This window comes from Manacus candei, unplaced genomic scaffold, assembly GCF_025592945.1.
Source record: "Manacus candei isolate 608988 ecotype Guabito, Panama unplaced genomic scaffold, ASM2559294v1 h1tg000081l, whole genome shotgun sequence".
Lineage (NCBI taxonomy): Eukaryota > Metazoa > Chordata > Aves > Passeriformes > Pipridae > Manacus > Manacus candei.
In genome coordinates, this window is record NW_026138129.1 from 4,574,152 (window position 1) to 4,599,645 (window position 25,494).

Here is a 25,494-nt window from a genome sequence, read left to right on the forward strand (position 1 = left end):
TACCAGCTCCATTGCCCTTCTCTGGACATACTCCAGCACCTCAGTGTCTTCCTTGTAGTACAGGCCCCAGAACCAAACACAGTATTGCAGGTGTGACCTCATCAGTGCCAAGTAGAGGGCAATTAAAAATTTTTCAAGGCCTGTTTAAAAGCCCTCTGAAGTAATCAGAAATATTTATATTTGTGATGCTGGGGCCTGAAGAACAGACCCTGGGCTAAAGTTGACCTGTAGATGAATCTTTCAACCTAATATTATATTTAACCTAGTATTGTATTTAGCCGTATATCTACTTATTAACCAAGATGCTGTATTAGCCTTACTAATACTTTAAGAGTACACATTTATGCTTGTTAGCCCAGCATATTATTAATAATTAATAAGGCTTGTATGTGTTATAAATATGTCTTTCTTTTCAGCCAAGGCCATGAGAGCAGTAGGCCTCATACGGCCACAGCTAGTTCATCTTTGAGATACAAATGAATCCATAGTTCTATATTTAGAGACTAGTCAAAGCCATGAGGGCATTTGACAGTAGTTGATCCAAACTGATTCCTGATTTTCCCCTGGCCCTGGCCAGGCTGCAGGGGAAAACCAAGGAGAGAAGAAAGCCAGATTGTTTTTCCACACCCATCGAGTGATGTAAGCTGGTTTGTTTAACACTGTATAAACTGAACCCTCTCACAGCAAAGATGGAAGCTTCACCCTACAAGTGGACGCACTGTGTAGGATTTTCCAGTTACTGGGAAGAGGTTCTCCAATCCTTCACTGTGATAGGGGCCTCTCCAGCTGAAGTGCAGTCTGCATGATGGCAATGGATTACTTAGGGTAACTGATGATGTATCTCTATCTTAATCACTTTAAGATAGTCTTTGTAGTAATGATTAGATGCATTGCTAAGTGTATCCTTTCATAAGCCACTGCTTCTTTTGTAATTCTTTACTGTTTTACACTATAGTGAACTTACACACTTATTCTTTAAAGTTGGTGTCTATGTTCCTTCAATCTATCCTCATTCCCAGGGCAAAACAGATTGGCAAAACAATATTCCACTGACAGAATGTACTGAATCAGTGGCTTGAAGTATCTCTGTGAATAACTGACAAGTCTTCAGAAGTTCAACACTTAAAGAAAACACACACTCCAAGCCAGTGCAGCAGAGCTGCATGATGTTCCCTAGCAAAAGTGTAGAATGAGCAAGCATGTACAAATCTCTCCTTCTCCAAGCTGAAAACATAATGAAAGTATTTTATAATTTGACACTTGAGATTCAAATACTTTTTTTTGTTTTCATTACTGCGCAGCTCTATATCTGTTTTTTTCAAATTAAGAACATTATTTTGAACTTACCTCTCACTTATTTGTTTATCCATATTTATTTTCCTTTTCAAGGGAATAATTTCTTCTCCTTCTGATTTTTCTAATTTTGATGAAATCTGTGCTAATTTCTCACAAAATTTGTAGAGTGTTTTCCTCCAAAGACATGCCCCTATTTTTATTTATGTTTCCCAGTATCTTATAGTGATAATACTACATTTGGCTTTTCCCCCCTCACTCTTTCTCATTCCACACTTGCATGCAGTCTTTTCTACATAGAGTATTGCTTTGGGAAAATAAAACTTTTGAACCTATTAACATTACACGAGTTCAAACCAATAAACTTTAAACATCTTGTATTGAGGTAGGAAGGAAAAGGGGAATCTGAGAAAGAAAATCAAAGCATATTTGAATAAAACAAATTTCCTTGTAAGTTAGTACTGTGATATGAGCAAGCTTGTGGACAAACATTGCCTGACAATGTATCCAGAGTGTGTACTGACATCTTTGCTTGTGCTGGGGGTTTAATGTCACCCACTTTTTAAAAAAACTATCATGTGCTGCACCCTTCTGGACATTACCAGGACAGCATATTCTCCAGAAAACCACATAGAACATCAGGTAGGCATAGTTTTCATGAGCAAAGATGTGATTTCATTTATTGCTAATGGAAAATTGGCATAAAATATCTCTGATTTTGATTGTTCTAAGATTTGAATTAAATCCAACAGAAAAGGCTTGCCATGCTATTTACTGTCAGATCTAGAGTAGTTTCAGACTTCTGCATCTACAATCTATGGCATTTGCTACCTGAGGACAGAGCAAGTAACACTGTTGGTGACAGAAAAAGAGAGACTTGGCTCCGTGCAGTTCATATCCCTGGTCATCATGTCCTCCTGCATCTCTTGGTGACCCCACATCTCTCCTATATTAAGTTGGGAAATCTTCAGATCCTGCATGCCCTGCTCACTCCCAAATGGTCCTCTAGTCCTGCTTCTTCTCATTCACATCCCCTTAATGTCTCTGTGAGGTACTCCTGCCTTCCATTAGGAGAGCCTGTCTCTTCCATAGCCAGGCGTACAAGGTGGATATCCCCAGGATTCACCTATGCATGTTCTGACATGCTGGTTGGAGGGTACAGACCTGCTGACTGGCCAAGCAGAAGTGAGTGGTGTTTGCTCCCACCATTAAGTGTTCTTATGGAAAGCAAATTTTGTTTTTTTTTTCTGTCCAAGTACTGATTTTCTGAAGCCTTGTATGAACACCTGAGTTATGCCAGATATGGTAAAGGTTGAATGATATGCTCAAAGAATGACTGTGGAGGTAAGGATATGGATGAGCTGTTGTTGTGTTGGCACATAGACACAACACAAAAGTTACCAAGACCAAATACTTGTTTTCCTACGGGTGTTCCTCCTTTTGCCTTTTCTGACTACAGGTTACAAAATGGCTACCTATTGAGAGCCCTCTGCAGTGTCTCAGAGCTGAGGCAAAAAGGCCACTTCCCCACTATCTCCTCACCAGCCCAGGGTTCATTTCTCACGTGTGCCCTGGAGGCATGTACCTTTTGACCACTCCTTTTACCCCAGATTACTTGTCTAGTCATCAATGCTCACAGGGATGTGGCTATTTTACATGGCCTTTCCAGACCACCATTCTCCCAGCACAGAGGAGAATATGTGAGACTACCACCTTCTTCCTAACTGTCATTCTCATCTGTCTTCCAGTTGAAAGCTACACTGACTGGCCAGTTGAAGCTCCTGAAGGCACTTTATGGCTGGGAATGCATGGCTTGCCTTAGCTGAGCCCCCTGGGGCCAGCAGAGGTTGTATTGCTGAAATGCATGGGGCATTCTGCATATACCCTGAGGTCTAGGCAGACCTGAGATATTAGTGACTTTGCCTGGAAAGCAAAAGCACATCATACACTGAAAAAAGTGAATGCTGCCTCCTAAGTCATGAACAACAAAAACTAAACCAGAAATGGGAAAAAGCTGATGGAAGTAATCTTTCCTCCGGAAATGGCATTGGAGGTTGTTAAAAACAATTCTGATACAGAGTTAGCATTATTAGGATCAGTTTTGGGGGGACTGATTTACACAAAAGCATAAATCAGATGCAGTTCCAACCTAAGCAGTGCAGGTCTGTGATTGAAAATACTTTTGGAACCTAAAACCGAATATCCAGGACTACATAGAATTAGGTTTTGACTGAGTCCCCATACTTTCCACTGCTGTGATTCCCCTGTTTACCTTAGCAAAGTGAGGCCAAGCAATCTGAGAACAAAAGCATGTCCCACAAAACAGGAAAGTACCTTCACATTTCCCAGCATCCAGTAGAAATGATTGAATCTGATTTGGTAATCCATCCAATTCAAGGTTGTTTGAATGGCCACATCATGGCAAGGGGGAAGCAGTACGGGAAAATGATTAACTTAATCCTCCTGCCTTGTTTATTTGATGCTGCCTCACTTCAGTGCAAGTCAATAAAACTTTGTGCACTGACACACACAACTTCCAGCACCCACCAGCGGGGTCAAAATGAGGATTAGCAAAGCTGCCTTTCTCTTTCTGTTCTTGCTCAGCTCAGGTAAGAGTCCTTTGCCTTCTCCTTGCCTAGGTGAGACCTAAACATTTGCAAGTTCCATGTGGTGAAGGTAGGTCCCCAAATCCCTGCATCACACTTCCCTGGATGATGACAGATTCAGGACTTGCTGGCCAGCAAAAACTGCTGCTCAGTAGAATGAGAGCTGTGGTTGTTCCCGGGTTGTATTTGTTAGAGCCACCAGAAGAGCAGCAGCCTTGGTGTCTCCATTGGGAACTAGTGGCTCCCTGCAAAACTACCCCATGGCCAGAGATGGGGGCACCCTTGGGAAGCAGCCTGTCAAAGGCTTCTACAAAACCCACAGCAGTCACTGAGAAGGTTATCCCTAATTTCAGCAGGTTTTGGATCAAATGCTAAAGCTAAAACTGGTTTTACTACCAAGCATTGCTAAGCACTGTGATTGTGGTTTTCACCCTTTATGATAGGAGTTTTAAAGCTTTGAAATGAAATATTAAAAAAAAAGGAAAAATTACCAAGTTCCTTTTATATTCCAGAAATTTCAAATTTTTCAAACACTTCTAATAAAATGTTCTCCCTTGTTTTGCTGAAGGCAGTAGTTAGGAACTTACTCTTCAGTAACCTAAATCAACTTTTCTAAAAATATGTCTAGAATTCTTTTTTACAACACCAAAAGAAGATAGGTGTCCCACTAATGGTAATATATGATTTTCAAGCTTATCTACAAATATTGTAAATTATTATTCCACATGTAGTTTACATTTCAATCAGATTTTAATCAGATACCATACTCTAGTACTTTAAAATTGCATATAATTCTATGGCATTTAAATGACTTTTAAAAAGTACTGTAAAATATATATCAGTACAGTTTGTATGAGTTTCTAATAGCTCAGACATTTAAGGTCAGAATAACAGGAACATATCACTGGGTTGTAAAAGACAACTGATTAAGCGAGATTTTTTGTTTGCTCATTGTTATCAGCTTTAGCTGACTTGCTCCAAAGTGATAGTACACGACTGCCTTAAAACCAATTTCTATGTCTTCTGGATCAGTACTGGTCAGGTCTGGAAAGATACATATATAAAAGAAAAAATAGGTTTGTTCACATATATTTGAATACTCTGTTCAATTATCATGTGCCATGTCTGGGTTTATAAAGGTTTGGACTTTAGTCAGACTAATACATTCCCTGATGCATTTTTAAGTCTGTTGTATTCTTTTCTTAATTTTTCATTTTGCAATGTTTTTCAGGCAACTAGCATCACCTTTTCACCTTTTCTTTTTTTGTTATCTAAGCTTCTGCCAATCTGAATTATCTTTTAAGATGTGTCAATTAAGTTTGGAAAGCAGTATTTTCCTGTTCTAGTCTCCTGCAATTCTGGAGCACTGGCCTTAGTTAAGTTATGAAAAAAATTCAGGAGAGGAAGCAGTTGCTTACTGAATCTGTCAGGAGAAATTTTTAGTAGGCTGGGCTATTGGTGCTCCACATAGTCCAGCTGTAACAGTGGGATTAGATATGGGAGGCCTCAGTGTCAGGGATTTCTTAAGACACGTGGTTTTTATAGCATTGAGCCAACTCTGCGAACAGGCACAGAAGATGCCCTCAGGCAATTAATCATCTTACTTTCATTAGTGGCCCAAATACCTTTTATTTCATACGAATATGTATCATATGGAGGTAGGTGATGGATGACCTATATGTTGTGGGAATTAATTACACTGCAGTGATGCTGCAGTGAATTGAGCCTAATATGAGTGGAAAAATGAAAGATTTGCAACATTACCTGTGAGAATACTGTACAAAATTATGAACTTCCTGTATCTATCAATAATAATCTAGCTTGAAAAAATGAAATAATTGAACCATATCACTTGTGTAACCTTGTAACCTGATGCTGGAGGTGGAAATAAACTCTCATAGAAATTAGGAACAGAACATAAATTCTTTATAGACATAGAAGGAAAAAAAATCAGTTAGTTGACAAAATCCATTGTGAGCAACAATGTTTTAGAGCTGTGTTAAATGTATTAGCAGATACCTCATATACATCTTATGCACATGTAGCTTTCAGATATAATAATACTAATCATTTACTAATTTAAAATCTTGGGTTAATTTGTTGCAACAGAGATGCAGCCTGACAATTTCATTACTAAGTCTGCTCAACCCATTACAATAAAATAATGGTGGCCATTGTAAAATGCTATTTAGTAATTTTATAACTGTGGTTTCTTGATCTAGAGCAAGACATCTTGGGACAAACAACTAGTTAGTGACCAATAAAACTGCAGTGAGTGCACAATCACATAATATCACATCCAGCTAATTCATTCTTTTTCAAAATTTTGATATTGGTATCACTTCCTCTTTCTCTGACTGGTGTTGACACCACTTAGTTTCTCTCTCTTTGTTTCCCCCTCACTCTTACTTCACATTTCTTGTTCTTAGCTTCAAACTCATGCATAACTCCATTCAGAACTGCTTCTCTACATGTTTTTTCTGCTGTTTTTTTTTCCTATGGCATGTTACAGTCATACAGCTGTGATTGTGTCGGGAGACAGAAATTACATTAGAATTTACAATCTTTTACCTAGAATTACACAGCATAAATAGTGTCTTCACCTGTCCAAGCTACACAGAAAATGGGACTCAAATTCACAGATCTTCTTAACTGCAGAATTTTCATTTTTAACGTCTGATTCCTTTCCTTCCCTTTTAGTGAAAGGAGATATACTGGGTGACTATATAAGAACAGATGGTGTTTGGATACTAACTCGAAATAAACAGTCTTACAAGACAAATAACGAAAAAGAATGTGCAGAGAAATGTGAAGCAGAAAGAAATTTTAATTGCAGGTAATTCCTGTTGAATCTTAAAACTGTGTCATTGTGGATGTCTGCATATCAATGGTATTTTCCTACAATTGCTCAGAACCAACATCCCCATTCTGCTGCGGCTCTGCCTACAGCCTGTACCTTTAGTTTGTGGCTTATCTTCACCCATAAATTACCACAAGATCAAGTAAAGAGTGGATTGACAATGTATTTCTCATTCTATAGTAAATGTTCAAGTTCCCACTCTTATTCATTATATGGAGAGCTACTTGTGCCTCTTTTGCTAGATGCTGGCTTCTTTCACAAAAGAAGAATGAAATGTTTCTAATCCGTTGTAGGGAAAGATACTAACCTGAGCAGCTAGAATACTGTTGATAATGTTTTGCCAATGCAGTAACTAGCTTCCCACACAATAACTTATTCATCTATAGTCTTATGTCCTGAATAAATGAGCCACTTCAGAGCAATAAAAAAAGCCAGACTCTAACTCAGTGTCTCAGATATTGAGTGCAGTATCTGAAAGATAGAAATGGATACAGGACAGTCCTATTAAATTAAAAATGTATAGAACAATAATTATTAGTTGAATAATTTGTATTGAATTTAAAATATTGCTTCCTATGTCAATATTGCTTCCTTCTCAATTTCAACAGGGCTTTCCTATTCACCAGGAAAAAGCTACAGTGTTTAACACTGGCTGAAAATGCTAAAATGTCGGTGATGTTCGCCAGCATGGATGCAGTTCTTTATGAAAAGAGAAGTATGTATACAGCAAGATGCTACTCATTAAGCCTATTTTAACTTCATCCTTGTGCTCTCTGCTGCAGTGCTGGAGCAAACCGCTGCAGGTGGTGACAGTTTCGGTGAGGTGGGTCATGCAAATTTTCACCTCCTCCAAAATTATTCCATGGAAGACAGGCCTGGTGTCTCCAGCCTCAATGTTCATCCCAGTGACCTTCCTCAACACATGTAATCTAGAAATTTAGTCAGAACCTTCAGCTTTGCTGCTCATAGCCCCATTGGAGCCACCTCTTCCTGCAGAAAAAAAAAATCCTAGCTTGGCGCCCTCTCATGTGTCAGGATGGATTTGTCTTGTTTACTTTTTACCCTTAGCTGAATCTGTAGGGTGAGGTACAGGTCTGTCTCCCTCTCTCCTAATCCTCTTGGAAGCAGAGCTTTTCCTTCCTAGCCATATCCAGGACTAAAGGAAATGTCACCACATGAGTCCACTCCAGGAGGAGACACTGTATCTTGTTCCTCACACCAAGGGACTAGCTCATCAGCCTGTAGGTGCCTGTTATGGCAGGGGTACAAAAGCGTACAGTCATTTTCCTTCTCTTTTTTGCTAGCAGGAATACAGAACTGTCTCATTCATTCTGAAACTCACAGCTACCGCTGCCAGCATTGTTGTGAGGTCTCTGGATAATCCAAATGGCAGCATTTTGTATCTGTAATGGCCCAAATCCACCTCAAACCAGAGATACTTCTCAGAAGGCTGTTAGGAGTGACTCACCTTCCTAGAAGCAAGTAACCACAGTATCACCCAGCCTGAACTCGAATTTGTAAATAAAGACATTTAGTTTCCTTGAACATCAGAAAAGTTTTCTGTCCCCACCACAACTCCTCAGCACCAGGAAATAGCTGCTGTAAAACTCCTCTCTGCTGAGATATAATGGAATTCAGTCTGCTGGGGAAAAGCAATCTCCAGGACAATTTTGTGGCTCTGCCACTCCTTTAGGTTCACAATGACTGTACAATCTCACCTATACCTGACTCAGAACTTGGAGTTCATAACAGCTGCTCTGGCCTCAATCTTTGCTAGAATTTATTTTCCTTGGAATTGGATTAATACCTGTGCAAAACATCTACTTTGACACAAAAAGTTTCATCCATTTGTGAGTGTAATAGTTTGTCTTTTTGTACTAGGCCACCCAATGTTAGGCACTTCCATTTTACCCCACCACAGACGCTTTGGGATCTGTATGCAGACCATACTCTGGATTGTCCATAGTTACAAAGGCAACTCCATGAATATATGTCTGCCAGTTACTTTCCATATGTTAATGGCAACACCTCCTTGCTAATAATTGGAATAATTCACAAAGTGGACTCATTCACTACATTATGTTGAGTTAGATTTCTCACTCCCACCTTCAAAAGTGCATTTTCCTTTGGTTCCAATTGGCCTCTTGAGAGTTTAAGAACCATGGCATTTTTACTAGCTGAGTGGTCATCTGGGATGCTTACCTTCTTGTAGGGGTAATAATCAAAGTTTTGGCACTTAGTCACTGAAGCATTTCTGAAGAATTCGGTTAGAGACATCTCATTCTTTGCAGAGCATTTTCCCCAATCAAACCTTAATTTTGTCTGGACATATAGTTTGGCTTTTGATCTCATCCTTCTTTTGAAGAACACAATTAGGGGTTATAGGCGAGCAAAGCAAACTCCTGTATAGGACAGAAAACTAATTGAGAATATGGAGGCCAAACAGAAAGAAGCTATGTCACTAAAAATGCTCTTCAAGAAGGATCAAGTACTGAGGCCTAAATCCATGGTGGTCTCAATGTGCCATTTGACCTGGAAAGTTACTTGGTTGTTTTCCTTCCTGACCCAGCTATACAGTCTTCACCTCCTCTCCCTGGCTGTCAGATGTGTCCAGCTTTATTATTTAGACAAGCTAAAATAATCTAGGAGGAGTCTGACAACATCAGAAAGTCCATGGGCAAGGCTATTGACCAGAGATGGACATGCTGAGACTTGGGTATCAGTGTTGGAGTAGCAGTGACTAGTCTTTTGGTCCCTCCAGTAGTACCCTGACAAACTAGGCAGAAGCTCCCTTTTGGCAAGACATGCAGCACAGACATTTGTAGTCCCAGCCACACATTGTGATTGCAGTAACTATTGCAAGGTGTTCAAACAAGGCTCAGTTTTTCCTATCAGATTGGTACCTCATCCTTGCTCTAATATTTCCATTTTATATTTTGGGGTTTAGGGAGATTCTTCTTGTGCAAGCAAATTGCTGGAAGGGGAAAGCAAGATCACTGCCCTCAATAACTTGAGATTTTCCAGTGTCTGTTGCCAATAAAAGCATCATCAATATGATTTGCATTCTCTCTGTCTTGGAATCCCACTAGAAAGGACCTGGGAGTCTGAGGCTAAGAGGAATCAAAGGTTTGGGGGCCATTTATGTGACAAGTGTATTTTGATAACTAAATATTTTCTTTCTTGAAGGAATAGTTGCCTGACACCCACACTGCAAATGTGTTTGTGAACAATGCCTTTCAAAGAATCTCCAGCTGCTGGTGAAAGACATTCCTATTTACCCCAGTATTATGATAGTAAAAACATGCATTTTTGCATGTCAAAACCACCTGTAATTTGATACAGCTATTTTCTTCACTAAATTTTATTAGCTTTGTAAAAATGCTTCAGAAATTTTTCTCTTTAGTTTGTAACTAATTTGTTTTAAATTACATTACAGAATCACATATGTTTGCATGTACAAGAGGTTCAAAACATTGGCTCATCGCGAACTGATGAACTTCAGTTATATCTGCAGACTTTCAATTTCAAGACATGCAATGTTGTAACACCATTGAATTAACAAAGCCAATTCCATTTCAGTTTACCTACTAGAATGTAAAAGAGGGATTGGGAAGGACTACAGAGGAACAGAAGCCAAGACTTGGAGGGGTATTCCATGCCAGAAGTGGGCAGAAAAAATACCCCACAAACCAAAGTATGCCGTTGTTTATATTTGTCTTTATGTTGTTTTCTCACTCTTCCAAGCTTCCTCAACTTCATATGTATAAACAGCCTTATAGTGCAAGTTACGAAAGGCAGTTATCAAGTGACTTTTTAAGACAGCTTTGTCTTCATCTGTCTTGATGCTTTTGACTGTTGGCAGAGAACTGCAACAATCTGGATAAGGAAAGGATTCATCGTCAGGTAGAGAAATTGTGTCTAAATGTGAGGTGTCTTAACCAGATGAAATGCTCCTATCAACACATGATGAAAATTTTGCTATTGGTGACAGTGGGATCATAATTGCACTGTTCGGTATGAAGTGCGGAAAAAAAAGCACTGATACGGGTCCAGCTCTATGACTCTGCCATACAGACAGTCAAGAAAAAACATTAAGAAAAGTATCCAAGGGCCAAACGTACCTGACCAGGTAGAGTTTTCTCAGGGCTGGCTGCCACTGGGCTCACTGAAGCAAGAAGGGAAGCAGAGATTCCGTTTCCTCTGATCTGCATTGGAGTTTTATCCTAATGAAACTTGGATACACTTGTTCAGATTGTTTAAAAGCCATTTAGTCTTCTCTGGTAAGGTTACTGTAGGAAGAAGCCTAGTGTCACCTGCTTCAGGTCTCTGCATGATCTGGTGTTTGGTGAATAGCCTCTAGAAATACACAACTTCTGAAGTAGTTCCATTAATACAAATGCGTGACAGAGCCACAGGTCATAGTGAGCAGATTAGATCAGACGGATGTAAGTATTAAAGGCAACAATTGTCCTTTGAGACTGGCATAGTCCTTGCAGGCTGTAAGATCACTCCTTATTGGCAATTGGGACTTAGGGAGAAAGCTACTAATAATGATAGCTACGGAATGTTTTTTCAGTTTTCATTTATGGCTTACAGTGGGGAATCTGTTTTGCTCATTTTTACTGTGAATGAATAAAGCTCACAGCTACCTCAGCAAATTGGACATTTCCCTTCTGCTCCACCAAATTACTGGTATTAAAATAGAATTTTAATTACAGCTATACACCTCAAAAACACCCTAATGCAGGCCTGGAGGAAAACTACTGCAGAAATCCTGATGGGGATGAAAATGGACCCTGGTGTTACACAACAGATCCTGCTACCAGATATGATTACTGTAATATCCCAGAGTGTGAGGACCAGATCACACACACTGAAGAGGGTATATTTACTTTTCACAGAATGAATTTAAGTAGTGAGTTTAAGTAGGTAATATTATTCCTGCTACTTGTTTGCGCTTAATTATTGCAGATTGTTTTCAAATGAGAATTTAAATCAAACTGAACTTAAGAATTTCTCAACACAGATGTTTTTTCCTAATTATCTTGAGTTATCAAAGTAATTTCATAAATATGGAAGAACTGAAATTTTTTAATCATTTGCTGATATTGTCCTGCTCTTATCCCAGCAATTTATTTCATTTTAAAGAGAGTAAAGATTGATCCAAGTGCTGTGTTACATACTGAACTCCCATTGCTATCAGTACATACAGATACGTGACAAATTTCTCCCTCCAAATGACATATATTCCTAAAGCATTTTGAATTTGGCTAGGCTTCTGAATTATTTTCATCACTAGCTCGAGCAAATCCCTCTTTTTCTTTCAACATATTCTTCCAGGAATAGATCAGGATCTGAATTCATGGGCTTGTGCATTCCTTGTTTTTTTTCCATTCTGCCTAGGACCTACAGCGGAATGCATGCAGTGTAATGGTGAGGACTACCATGGAGAAGTGTCGAGAACAGAGTCTGGGCTTCAGTGCCAACACTGGGATGCCCAAGAGCCTCATATGCATGGATTTACCCTGAAACAGTGAGTCACATTCGGCACTGAATTCATTCCTACAGAGCCTGGGAGACAGAGCCTAATTGCTTCAGCTGCCCATAACTGATTCACAAGCTTCTCTTTCATTTTCGATGTGCAGCTATCCAGAGAAGGATCTGAAGATGAATTATTGCCGTAATCCTGATGGTGAACTTCGGCCCTGGTGTTTCACTACCAGCCCGACTAAACGCTGGGAATATTGCAAAATTCCTCGTTGCAGTGAGTCTGATTTCCTGAGATCACTCCAGAGGGTAGCTCTTCTCATTACAATTATGCAGGGAGGGGAAAGACAAGAAATCTCAGTTCTGAGTAACCTGAGGATACCTTTGTGAAGGAAGGAAAGCGCACAGGAATATACAGAATCGCTCACTAAATTTCAGTTATGTAAAATCATGTAAGGTTAGTGAGGATGTAGGTGTCATGAAGTACAATAATGCCAAAGATGTTTTGGGAAAACAGAATTTGCCTTTAACCACTTTACTTTTCAACTTACCTGAGAATTTAAATTTACCTGAGAGACTGGGCATTCAGGTTAAATCAGGTGGTAGTTTTCTGCTGATCAGTTAACTAATGAAAAACATCTAAATCACCATGTGGCCATACTGTGATATTTTACCCGAATCTGGCCAGCACAGCCAACACTGCCTTTTTCTTAGCAAGGAGTGAATCCTGAGAAACAAGCTCAGGCCTCGAGGAAACACCTGACTTATCAGTGGGTGAGCGTAACCCATTGAGCTGAGCACGCTAAATCTGGATATTTCCAAAGCACTGAATAAGGAGAGTAGCATTGCTATTTGTAGAACTGGATGGCACTTTTAGAAAAAAAAAAAAGTGTGTTTTTATCTCTAGAGCTTGCTTTCTTATGCATCTGCACTTGCCAGTGCTCTAAGCAGTGGCACGTGTTTGCTGGATGTAGTTCTCTTCAGCATGGTCCATTACAGATGGCAGAATAACTATTTATAGACTTCTGCATGATAAATTGTGAAAGTTACCATAGCATTTCCACTCTGTGCTTAGAACTTGAAGTTTAAGGAACATGCCAACCTTTTAGAGTCATACTTATCTCCTTGGGAAATTCTGTATACAAAGTATATATAATAGGTATGTGCTGTAAATTCATTTTCCATTTGCCCTCTGCAGGTTCTAGGCCTCTGATCATCACTCTTACTTTCTTTGCTGTTCCCCACGTGCCAGACCACCTCACTTTCTTTCTTTCACTCTTCCTTCTGCCACACTTTCCCAAGTCACTGACTCCAGAGGCTCAGCTCTGAAGGCTGCTTTGCTTTCTCTCAAAATTTCTTCTTGTCCCTTTCTGCCCTTCCACCCTACTTGTGCGTATAATATTCATTTCACTTGGTTTTACAAGACTGTACAGGACTACTTACTGCCTTTCCTGTTCTGCTCTCAGGGGACTGCAGGCACAAAGTCTGTCTTGACCCAGCAAAGTTATTTATTGACTGCTGTAAAAGGGCAGACACAGGACATCTGTCTGGCTGTCCAACTGCTCGTAAAAATGTACTTTTTGGTTTTGACATGGCTTTTAACCCAGGTCACCTCTGCTGAAAGAAAAAAAAAATTGCACTTTTGACATTACAGAAAATAAACATGTTTTATATATTTTTGAAAGTACTATTTTCCTTGCCTTCCCTCCCCTTCATTTGTGTTTTCCTGTTACAGCTACACACCCACCAGTCTCTGGCCCAGGCTCCCAGTGTCTTTCAGGGAAAGGAGAAGACTATCGAGGAAGGATAGCCATCACTGAATCAGGAAATGTGTGTCAACGCTGGAACACACAGTTACCTCACAAACATGGCTGGATTCCTGACAGATATCCCTGCAAGTATGCCGAACCTGATCACTGTAACAAATACCAAAGAATATAGTTATTCCTTATTGAATCAGATGCAGAGACAAGAGGAGCTCAGGTGCTCCTCATTTCTGCTGATAAGCTATTTTCTTGCTGTTTGTCAGTGCTCATTACTTCTGTTCAAGTCTTGCTCTCCATCTTTTTCTGCATCCCTCTTTATTCTCATATATTTATCTCACCTGTCTGACCCACATCCCACTGCAAAGTTATAAGTAGTTACTACTGAAAATCCCTTGGCTGTGTTTCAGCACATTTTCAATGCATTACTCTTCTGAAGAGTGACACTCCAAGGTCAACATGCTCCAATACATCCTTTTGCTCCAAGGTCAGAGGAGCTGGGTTTTCAGAGAATTATCGATGTGTAAGGGTAGCTGGGACTGACCTGGCTTATTACTCTGTATTTTGATCCTGCAAGTTTTCTTGATCATGTGAAACCCTGTCCACTATCATAGGGCAGAGAGCAGCATGCACTGGTGCTCCTACACACTTCCAGGATCAGTCTGTCACATCCAGCCTTGCCTGGTTATTACTGTAATGTCAGGTACACCAATGGCTTGTGTTCCGAAGTCAGCTTTTACTGCTGTACCTTGGCCTCAACAAGAGCAGAATGCGAAAGCATTGAAACAGTTCTTCATATATCTTCAGCATTTAGACCGTAAATTTGAAGACCATTAATTAGTCCCAAAACAGTGATGCATGAGGTAATTAATCTCCAAAAAGAATAAATATAACCACTAAGTTGACTTCTGCATGCAGTAGTTGTTAATAGTCATGCACAAAACTCTTCTGGATTTCTATGAGTAGTTTAAAGCCGGTGTTTTTGTTTCAGGGGCTTAGAGGAAAACTACTGTAGAAACCCTGATGGAGAGAAGAGACCTTGGTGCTACACCATCAACAGCAGCATTAGATGGGAATATTGCACAATTCCTCCCTGTGATGGGAGAGAACAAGAGAGTACTGGTATGAATAGTGGCGCGTACTTGAAATAAGGACTTTAAAACAGTGAGAGGTTTATTGTTTCTCACTGTAAATGTATTAAATATTTTTTCAGTCACTTTGTCACTGTTGTTAATGCTTGTCTGCCTGGCATGTTGTAAAACCTGCCAAATACTGGTTAAGAAAACACAGTGAAGGATGTAAATCACCAGGTGACCCAACAGAAGAATTACTGGATAAAAGAGGATTAATTTTTTATATTCCTTTTTTTCCCAAATGTAGGGCAACTATAGCAAGCTCACTGAAAAATTAAAATCAGGTTCAAAGACATGAAAAACTGCTAAATAAAAGGAACTCCCATTTTTGGAAAGTAGCCACAAAAGAGAGGACAGGAGCTTCCAAAGTCTTATTTCCAAATCAAAATCACATTGAAACATTCATTCATTTAAGGACAAAAAGTAACAAGAAAGTCTTAGTGCAATAAAAAAGATAATGGAGAGATTGAAGCTTAATATAATGCCTGTTTGAGAAATTTATCGTGGTCAAAATCACCAGTATTTCATCTGTGAGGATTTCTCATGTGAACTTTCTTATCTTTAATTCTAGCATGTTCACATATACCAAAATGAAACCAAATGGTGAAGCCTTCACTGAAAAACATTTAACACATGATGTTAAGCTATGAAAGTTTTCTAAATAACTTTGGAAATGCCCTTCTGCTGCTGGCTGTCATAGTCTCACTGAATGCTGTCTGTATAAATGAGTCATTCCTTTTTGTCATCCTGTGTGTTTGATGCTTTCTTGTGCTTACTCAGTAAGAACATAAAACTATGATGCAAAAGACCAGTTTCTGTTGTTTGCTGCAGATGTGCCTATACAGGTTCCCCTGACAGAGGAGTGCTACCGAGGCAAAGGCCAGAGTTATCGTGGCACAACTTCTATCACTGCATCGGGAAAAAAATGCCAGGCCTGGAACTCCATGTTCCCACACTGGCATGAAAAAACCCCGGACAAATTCCCAGATGCGTATGTTTATCTTACCTTTTCTCTCTTTCTCTGACAATGACTGCTGTTTGGTTTGCATTATCTTTGTACATCTATGCTTTAAAACATTGCTAGGGAATGTATCTGTGAAGGATTTTTTTCCAAGACATAGAAACATTTTCTGTAGGTCTCATTTTTAAAAACTAGTCATCTAAATTCTGAGCAAAATATAGCTGTATCCCTTTACTCTTAAATCTGAGCTTCTGTAACCAACAGCAGGAGACTTGTATCCAGAGTTTGGGCATCTGCTGAAATATGTGTTTTGTTTATGAATTTAAGATTTTTGTGGTGGCCTTTCTCATTTTTTAATCTTGGTAGAACACAGCATTTATGATGCAAAACACACTGTCAGATACATTATGCTTTGAAATACCATCAAAGTGTTCTTTGCAGTTGGAATTGTGCACCCAGAATTGCACACTGAATTTCTCCCCTTTATTTATCTTCCTCAGGCTGACAAAACTATACCAGCAGTGACTGGATCAGTGATGAGCTAACCATAATCACTAATGTACCAGTTTTTAGTAAGGGTAGGAAAGCAACAAGATTTCAATTGCGAGAAAATACGTCCATTTTTTTTATGTTTTTTATGCTATCACCCAAAATAATTAGAATTTTTCAGTTATATTTAGGCATCAAAACACTAATGTATTGAAACTGGAACATCCTCGGGGGGATGATGACTTTCAAAAACATTTTAAAAAATTAAAATCAAATTGCGAAAATGTGGAATTCATGTGTTCTGTCATATTTGGAAAAAAACCATTTCAGTTCATTTTTATTCCGTAACTGTGCTGTGATTCAGGATGGGGAAATACTGAAACTCTGCAAATTATTGAAGAGAGAGATTCTACTTTTCCCTGCCCCATGAAGCACAGACTTGGGAGTGGTTCCACTGAATTCAGTAGAAACAGTGTTTGGCAGCATGAGAGGCGATCAACTGTATAAGCATTTATTTGTCCTTCTTCTGAATGTTAAAAAGAACCCTTTGGCATTAAAAAAACAAAAATTTGGAAAAGCATAAGGGCCCACCAGCAGTATGAATCTTTCTGCATATTTATTACTAATTCACACATTCACATAACTGCGTGTGCTTATACATATATATTTAGAAACTAAATTATTGGCATATCAGGCATTTATTTAGGTACTCAGCATATTGACATGGTACATTCAGAATATCAACCAGTAATTGAATTATGTTTCCTTATGCATAAATGTATTCATGACTCTGATGTACATGTGAAATATAACTCTTCACCAGCATCACAGCCATAAATGTGTTTGCTATTAATAGGATATCTGCAATAAGTGAAAACAATAATAAATGTTTTTATCCTTATAGTATAGTTCCACAACTTTTTATCAGGATATTTCTATGCTTACTTCCAGTCTTACACAGCATGACTATTGACTATATTTTTGCAGGGATTTGAGGGACAACTATTGTAGAAATCCAGATGGTGACAACAGCCCATGGTGTTTCACCACTGACCCCAACACCTTATGGGAGTACTGCAATCTCAAGAAGTGTGATGATCATACACAAGAGCCCATACCAAATGATTCCCCCGCAACGATGGCGCAAGATATTAGCCCGACGACACGCACCACATCTGGTAACAGCTGGCCATAAGTGGCACCTCCTGTAGAGTCTGTGGGAAAAGGAAGTAGTAATCTATCAAAATAATTCTTGAGTGTTGTGGTTTAACCACAGCTAGAAACTAAGTACCATACAGCTGCTCATTCATTCCCCTATTCCTTCCTTGGTGGGGAGAAAAATAAAAAAAGATAAAACTCAAAGGTTGAGATAAGAACAGTTTAATAATTGAAACAAAATAACAATAACAATAATAATAAATATTGGAGAGGAATAAAACCCAAGAAACCCAAGCGATGCACCATACAATTGCTGACCAATGCCCATCCTGTCCCTGAGCAGCAAGTAGTGGCTCCCACTAGTTTATGTACTAAGCATGTTGTTCTGTGGTATGCAATATCCCTGGGGCTAGTTTGGGTCAGCTGTCCTGTCCATGCTCCCTGCCAGCTTCTTGTATACCTTCTCACTGGCAGAAAATGGGAAACTGAAAAGTCCTTGACTTCCGGTAAGCACTACTTAGCAACAACCAAAATATAAGTGTGTTATCAACATTATTTTCATACTAAAGCTAAAACACAGCACTGTACCAGCTACTAAGAAGAAAATTAACTCTATGCAAGCCAAAACCAGGACACTGACTAGGGCTGCAATGTAACAGTTACACCCCTTCAGCAGCTTTCAGATCTGTACAGCTGCATTTTGCAGCAAGTGCTCTTTAGTCAGTTCATGTCCTGTAGCCTATGTCATTTTAGTGCATTCTGAAGGACAAATTTTTCATCCAGGGGAATAAGAGGAAAATAGACAACTGTGATATATTAATATAATACATCTCCCAGGGTGCTGTTCAGCACCCTTCCTGAAACCAAACTCCTACATCTCCCCTCTTCTTTATTATTATGAGGAAATATAGAACATTGCATATAACAGTACATTTTAAACTTTGTAAACCCCCTTTAACAATGTCCACTGTGTCAGTGATTCAGTCCACTGCCTACCTTGGTCTCTCAACGAACTTACTTATTTGAACCTTTATCTGTAATCCTTGAAAGTTGCTTGACATAAATTTGAACTTTTACTTCCTAAGGGTTTGTGTGTATTTGGGATAAACAACAACTTTATTAACCTGAGAGTTTTTGCATAATCGGGCAGAACATCGATTCCCACCTCCCCAAGGGCCTGCATGTAATTGGTAACTAGGAGAAATTCAACTCCATTTCAAGAAAAGGGCCCTTAGAGAACAAGTGTTGTGATGGAAGTGTAATTTGTTCAAAGCACATGAAGAACAAAGTATCTCTAAGTCTACATACATACATGTTTACACAGTTTCTCTCATTCATACAGTTTTTTCATTCATACAGAAGTGGCCACTTTACATTCTCTCCTTACACATGCATACTTAGAATTTTTATTATGTGTCTATTTAAATCACATAGTTTAGGGTTTTGCAGTCGTTATTGGTTGTATGCTTTGCAATCTGTCACTTCTGGTAATCATGTTTGGCAACTGTACTTGTTTTGAAAATTTGAAAAGGAATTAATATGAAGAATATAAGGTTTGACAAAACTAAATGTCTTACCTGTTTATGCACATGCATTTTCTCTTCCCCCCCCTTTTGTTTTTGTTTTAGAAAACCATAAGTTAATAAACTCAAAGATATATACACAAGTTACCATCACAATATGTTAACATAACTTAAAGCTTAGCATCTCCTGTAAACAACTAGACCAAGTTACCATCACAATAACTGAGTATATAAAACGAGTTATCATTACATGTTAACACAGCTTGAAATTCAGCATCCTTTGCAAGCAATCAGTTTAAGTTGTCTGTGGTTTCTAGAATGCGGTTAATTTTCAGCTTTTGTCCATCCATTTCTGTTAGCCGCTTTTTGCCTTTAGTAACAAACTTAACAAACATGTTAATAACAATTTAAACAGTCTCAGGTGGCTAGTGTGGAAGAAACAGATGTAGAGGTTAGGCAAACGCAGTTTCTCTGTAGCTGTATTTAGGAATGGCCTTTTGAAGTAAAGCAGTAGAAGTCAGTTGATGCCTTTCAATGTCTTTTTGCTTCAAAGTTGCCTTTTGCTGGAGCTTGAAATAAAGGCAAAAAGTCATTTTGTGCTTTTATTGTCTGTTTACCTCAAGGTTGAAGGCTGTGTGTAACTTCATGTGTTGCATGTTTTAATGCTGTAAGGGCAGAAGGGATGAAATACTTGTTTATCATTCTCAATGTTCATATGAAATCTTAGATAAGTCTTTATATAAATTATCAAGGAATATTTTCGCTTGCTGAAACAATTAGAAAACAGAGTATAAACATTTTGAACATTATCTTAATAACAAAATCAAACCCTTTACTACGTTGGCACTAGAAGATTTTGCACTTGCAAACACAAAAGCAAGCATTCAGTGGTTCCCATCATTCGTAGATATCACAGAAATCAGAAAAGTCTTCTTCATTCTCACTGAAAGCAGTTTGTCTTGTTTGCTCTGGCAGGTGTCTAATGGCCTGGTTTTCTGGAGATAAACTCAAAAGGCAATTTTAAGGATTTTAGACAACAAAGAAAATTTTTCTTTCCCCATAGTGATGTAAGTTAAACAGTTAATAAGAGTTAAACTGGGTGATGGGGGAGATTTCAGTTTGTTATGCTTTGTTTTCCCTCGTCTAGGACAGGGACTGGGACAAGAACTGGAGACGACAGAATCTCTCTCCACCCAGTTGTCAAGCAACAGATGATCGCTATTACGCAAGAAGCATCATTTTGGCTCCTGAAAGCTTCACTCCTCCCCCACCTCAGACAGGGGCAAAGAACAAGAAAATCCACCGTCCCCAGCTTCGAGAGACTGATAGTCCTGAGAAGGGCTTTCTACTAACAGAGCTTCTATTAATAGATATAAATGTATTTAAGAATTTAACAACTTTAACAATTTCTTAAACGATTAATTAACAAGGTTGGAGATGCTTAGGAACTTTTAAAACACGTTGTTTGAACTAAATTGTCACAACAACTGCTTCTATTCAGGTGTCCTTGAGGGTTTAACAACTTAACAAGCTCAACAATTTAACCAAAGTCTTGGGGGAAACTGATGAAAGAGTAAGAAAAAACCTTAAAGTTTCAATGTTCTTGCCAGAGGTCCTGAGACAGCAAGATACAAAGTTAAATTAATTTTGTATGCTTCTCGGGAGGCTCACAGCAAAGCGCTGTAGCATTGAGTTGTGCAGAGACTCTCCTGAGCTATTTGCAGCTCAGCTTCGCTCTGTCTCTGCACAAAGGGTTGTGGCCCCGGTTTTTGTTACTTGTTTTCCACCGTAGACGACAGAATTGCCCCCCCACAGGGGGTCTCTTGTCAGCGCCGTTTGGGGGCTGCTGTCTCCCTCTCTGCTCACGGCAGACCGTGCAGGGCTCTGCCGTTTGTTGCAGTTCGCGCTGTCTGGGCTTGGCATGGTTTTAACACTTTGTTATGGAAGGGGAGGTAGTTTTTACCCTGGTTTCTGGTGTCTCCGGTCCCGTCCCGACTCCGGCGGAACTGCTCCCCGCCGCTCCGCAGTGCAGGGGGGTTTCGTAGCGAGGCAAGACGCTCGCCGCCCATCCCCACCCCGGCCGGGGCTCCGCGGCTGCGGCACCGCTGCCGCTTATATTTCGGAGCGGCCCCCGGCTCCCACACAGCCGGAGCCGCTTCTTTTGCCGCGGCTCTACGGCTTTTGTCCGGGCCAGGGCTGAGCGGGAGGTGTTCGCCCGTGGGTCCCGCGCCTCTGCGCCACGGCACGGCAGGGACTCGGCACGGCTGCGGGCACGGTCTCGGCAGTCTGTGTGTTTTCTAGCTGCCTGGGGAAAAAAAGAGATAAAACATATTCGGAGCAATTGGAAACTTAGGAAAGTTTTCAAATACTATTTCAAAATATGTGCAATTATGGGAGCTGAAAAACACATTTTAGTTAAGACTTAACTAAATCAGAAGTTACCAGGCAACATTTTTCTTTTTATTTCTTTCTCTCAGAGCTTGCCTTTTCCCCTTCTCATTGCTTACATAAAGTGAATTCACTAAACAAGAGAAAAGAGAAAGAATAATTAGACATAAGACTTTGCCACCTTTTATCTCTATCTGTTTTAGTCTTTCTTCTGCTTCCATATACACTGTATTTGCACAAATAAGGACTACACTCAAATAATGCCCTTGCCTTTAATTTTGATCTTCAGATATACATTTTTTTAAACATCTGAATTAAGCTTGCACTTACCTTCTAAATGTAGTCTAAACATTACTGTCTGCATAGACTTCTACAGGGATCTGCATTCACTTCAGACCGATAGAATTTTACTACTGGACTTGGCAATACTGGGTTAACAGTTGGACTCAATGATCTAAGAGGTCTTTTCCAACATAAACTATTCTAAGATTCTATGATACATGGGCAAGTCTGAAGACTAATCCCAAGTCCAAGCACTAGCCTTAAGACCTTGTATCATAGATAAGGTGCCATCCCAGGAACTGTGAAGCCTTTAAGTCAGAGCTTGCTCAGATCCAGCCATCTTTGGGGCACAGGCAAAATGAGCTCAAGCTAAAGGTTTTTAATGTCAGTAAAACCCTTACCTAAATTTTGTTCATAGCCTAGCATTAAAAATCAAGCATGTGGTCTCCTGGTGCCCAGCTCTTATTCCACCTATGCTGATGGTTGAGTATACCCAGCTCTCTTTGATCTGCTTTTACTGAAGCAGGAGGCAGTTCCTCATCCCTGCAGCTTCCAGCAGTGATGCTGGCATCTGTCCTCATTCAGCCCCAGCTCCCACAGACACATTTTTGGCCTTGCTGAGCTATATGCAAGGGGTGCCCTTCCCACCCCATTTGCCAGACACCACTTTTTAATAATCCACCTGTAAATCAAAGTCAATGAATTCTTCTTCGTGTGTGCATCCATAAAATTAAAAAAAAAAAAAAATAAAAGGAACGAAACATGACCCAGTCTCTGACTTTCACCATGAAAAGTTTAGGCATAGATTGTAGAGCTTTTTTACCCTCCGTGCGTTATTTAGCTACAAAACTGATGCTATGGAAATAATGCTTAAGAATAATCACTCTAATTCTACTGTAAGTCATCTAACTCATCAGAATTATTAAGAAACACTTTTCTCTAGCATATACAGTAATTACTGGCTTTCCTCTCACCTTTTTCCCCTTTCTTACCTTGAAAGTTTTTAGTTTTTCATTCAGCTTGCCACACGGTGGCAGCTGCTTCATATCTTCTAGTGATCACAGCCACAAAAAAATGCTACAAACCAGATTTCTTCTGGAAATGCATTAGGATGGAAAAATCAACAGACCACTGTTGCATTTAAGCAGTGTGAAAGAGGGTCCCACCATGTCTTGCAGCTTGGTCACCAAAGCAGCAGGAGAGGGAGAGCAGTCAGAATCCCACATCTAAATTTTGGGAAAATTCAGCTTTGGCTTCAGGAAAATTCTCCTTGCCTGGAAAACACTTTAGGCTTGAAAGAGTTTGAATTAATGTAAAGTAATTACAGGCTAACACTGAAATAAGCAATTGGTACTGCACCATGGTGAAAAACTAGAAAGCAATACAATGGCTCAGATTACGTAGCATATGTTTTTATTTATTTAGTAACATTTTGTAGAGTAAAATACCCTCTGCTTGTTGATGCTAGGTATGATCCAAGCTCAAAAAAAGTTGGAAGATTTAATAAGGTCCTTCAAGGACCTCAGAGACTACAGTAGAGCTGGGGACAAATCCCAGTTCTTTCATTACTGAGACTTTACAGCTTCACTAGATCACAACACCCAGGCTACGATTTATAATTGTTATATTTTCTTACTTGTTCATAAAGGTACCAATGCAGATAACAGATTAAAAGATGTTGAATTCCCTGTGCTTGAAAATGAAATATGTAATCGCCCTGAATTTATGAATGGAAGTGTCAAAAATAATGAATTTTGTGGTGGATTTACATTTGGAGGCATAGATAACTGTGAGGTAAGAATAATCTAGCTTTGAGTTTAAGCAGGTCAATGCATATAATATGTATTTTCAAGGCTCAGAAATAGCTTCAGCAACTCAACATTTTTGCATGAAGCCTAAGAACTGAGGTATACACAGCGTTTTTTTCTTCACTCACACAGTCAGCTAGTATTGCAGAGAAATTGTGTAGGATAATATCCTACTCATAGTAGCCTAGTGTTGTGAATAACCCTCTCACCTGAAGTAAAGGCTGTAATATACTGCTTGGGCTTTCCTTTGTTCTTAGAGATAGAGGTGAAACTAGTGATTGTTTCTGGCACAGGCTGGAGTTGTACCGCATCTTTATTTAGTCCCTTGATTAAATAAAGCTTTCAGTGATTCCAGCTTTCTAATTTTCACAAGTATATGAAAAGACTTTTAAAATGTAGTTTTCTTAATGGAGGCTATCATATTGGGAGCTTTTCAATAAAAAGATGGTAACTAGTGACAGAGTCAGGAAGCAAACACAGGTCTGTCTGAGCAGATGTTCCAGATTGCCAGGGTAAATTATATATTTGAGAATGTGGGCAGTGCATTCATTTATAGGGCCAAAAATCATTGGACATATGTACTCATATCCTGCCATGCTTGGATTTTAAGGAACGGCATTAAAACAATTAAACTAATTTTGCCCAGTAGATCAGAGGATATGGACAATTTGTGTGTTTGTAATAGGTCTCACAGTAATCTGGGGATTAACCCACATCCATGACTGGTAGATCTTCATATCAGGAAAATGGCCTGGCTGCTTGGAAACAACTTTCCACTCCCCCAGTCCTGCAATTCTTTTACTCCAGCAGGTCTAATAAAACACGCTCCCTCTCTCTCGAGTCCTTGGGTTAGTCACATTTTTGAGGCCTTCAGAGTTACAATATTAATCCTGCCAGTATTTTACTGTTTGCATGCCTAGTGTCTCCATCACTAGAGCAGTCACTTTATACTCTCTTTTCCTTCCTAGGCTGAAGTTGGAGGACCTCTGGTCTGCCAAGATAAGGACAGATTTGTCCAATATGGAGTCACCTCTTGGGGACTGGACTGTACCCAGCCATCAAAGCCTGGTTTTGTCCAAATTCCTAGTTTTGTTTCTTGGATCAAGAATGCAATGGCTTCCCACTGAATCTGGATGCGGGTTAACTTTTCTGACACAGTCTCTGTGTCAGAAACAATATTCCAAGTATGATTTTAAAACTTGTTTCAAAAATCATGTCATAATTAATAAGAATCTTAAATAAACATCATTACTGGCTGAGCATAAGTAGCTATTGCAAAGCAATAGCCAAGTTGACCAATTGCTATTGTCTGTCAGAGTGTCTGTGTGGTACCTGTATAAGTCAAACATGTTGCATGCGGCAGCATCTTGAAGGTTCCTACTTCACCCCTCTCTTTTAAGGCATGCTCCAACTCATGAAAGTGTCTTCCTCTGTGTTCAAATGCCTGCTTTTCTCCTCTCCTGCAAGCAGCTGGCCTGTCTCTGTGTACGAGGTCTTCCCAGTGCAAGAAACTTTATCACAAATCAGGCCTGACCCTGTACCCATCACTAGCATCTACTCCCTTTTCTGTAGCAGCTCCAACCCAGCTGCTAGCCTGGGTAAGAAAAGGGAAAGCTGAACTGTGCCTTTGCTGTCAGGAACTGGATGAAGGTACGGTGGATCTGCTTCTTCTTGTGATTAATTCCATCCACTCTCACCACCCTAGTGAAACTCTGTGCTGCGCTGTGCAATCAGCTAACCTTC

General features: G+C 39.5%; 2 protein-coding genes across 2 annotated transcripts in view; both read left to right on the plus strand.

The window, feature by feature from the left end:
- The first annotated feature begins 3,821 nt into the window (after nt 1-3,821).
- The window catches only part of LOC127481614 (plasminogen-like), an 87,935-nt gene continuing 66,262 nt past the window's right edge, over nt 3,822-25,494 (plus strand). The window contains exon 1 of the mRNA XM_051811075.1: nt 3,822-3,902. Coding sequence (XP_051667035.1) covers nt 3,854-3,902 — 49 coding nt within the window. The 5' untranslated portion in view covers nt 3,822-3,853. The remainder of the gene's footprint in view (nt 3,903-25,494) is intronic.
- On the plus strand, nt 7,368-25,059 carry LOC127481624 (plasminogen-like). Its single transcript, XM_051811096.1, has 10 exons — nt 7,368-7,474; nt 11,478-11,641; nt 12,163-12,292; nt 12,405-12,523; nt 13,982-14,144; nt 15,001-15,131; nt 15,974-16,133; nt 17,580-17,770; nt 23,592-23,737; nt 24,720-25,059. The coding sequence occupies exons 3-10, from the start codon at nt 12,180-12,182 to the stop codon at nt 24,876-24,878; spliced, it is 1,182 nt and encodes a 393-aa protein (XP_051667056.1). The 5' UTR covers nt 7,368-7,474; nt 11,478-11,641; nt 12,163-12,179; the 3' UTR covers nt 24,879-25,059.

Coding starts and splice junctions, on each gene's coding strand:
- LOC127481624 (XM_051811096.1), top strand. CDS start 12,180: ATGCAGTGTAATGGTGAGGACTACCATGGAGAAGTGTCGAGAACAGAG. Junction 15,132..15,973: donor GAGAGAACAAGAGAGTACTG/GTATGAATAGTG, acceptor TGTTTGCTGCAG/ATGTGCCTATACAGGTTCCC. Junction 17,771..23,591: donor GACGACACGCACCACATCTG/GTAACAGCTGGC, acceptor TTGTTCATAAAG/GTACCAATGCAGATAACAGA.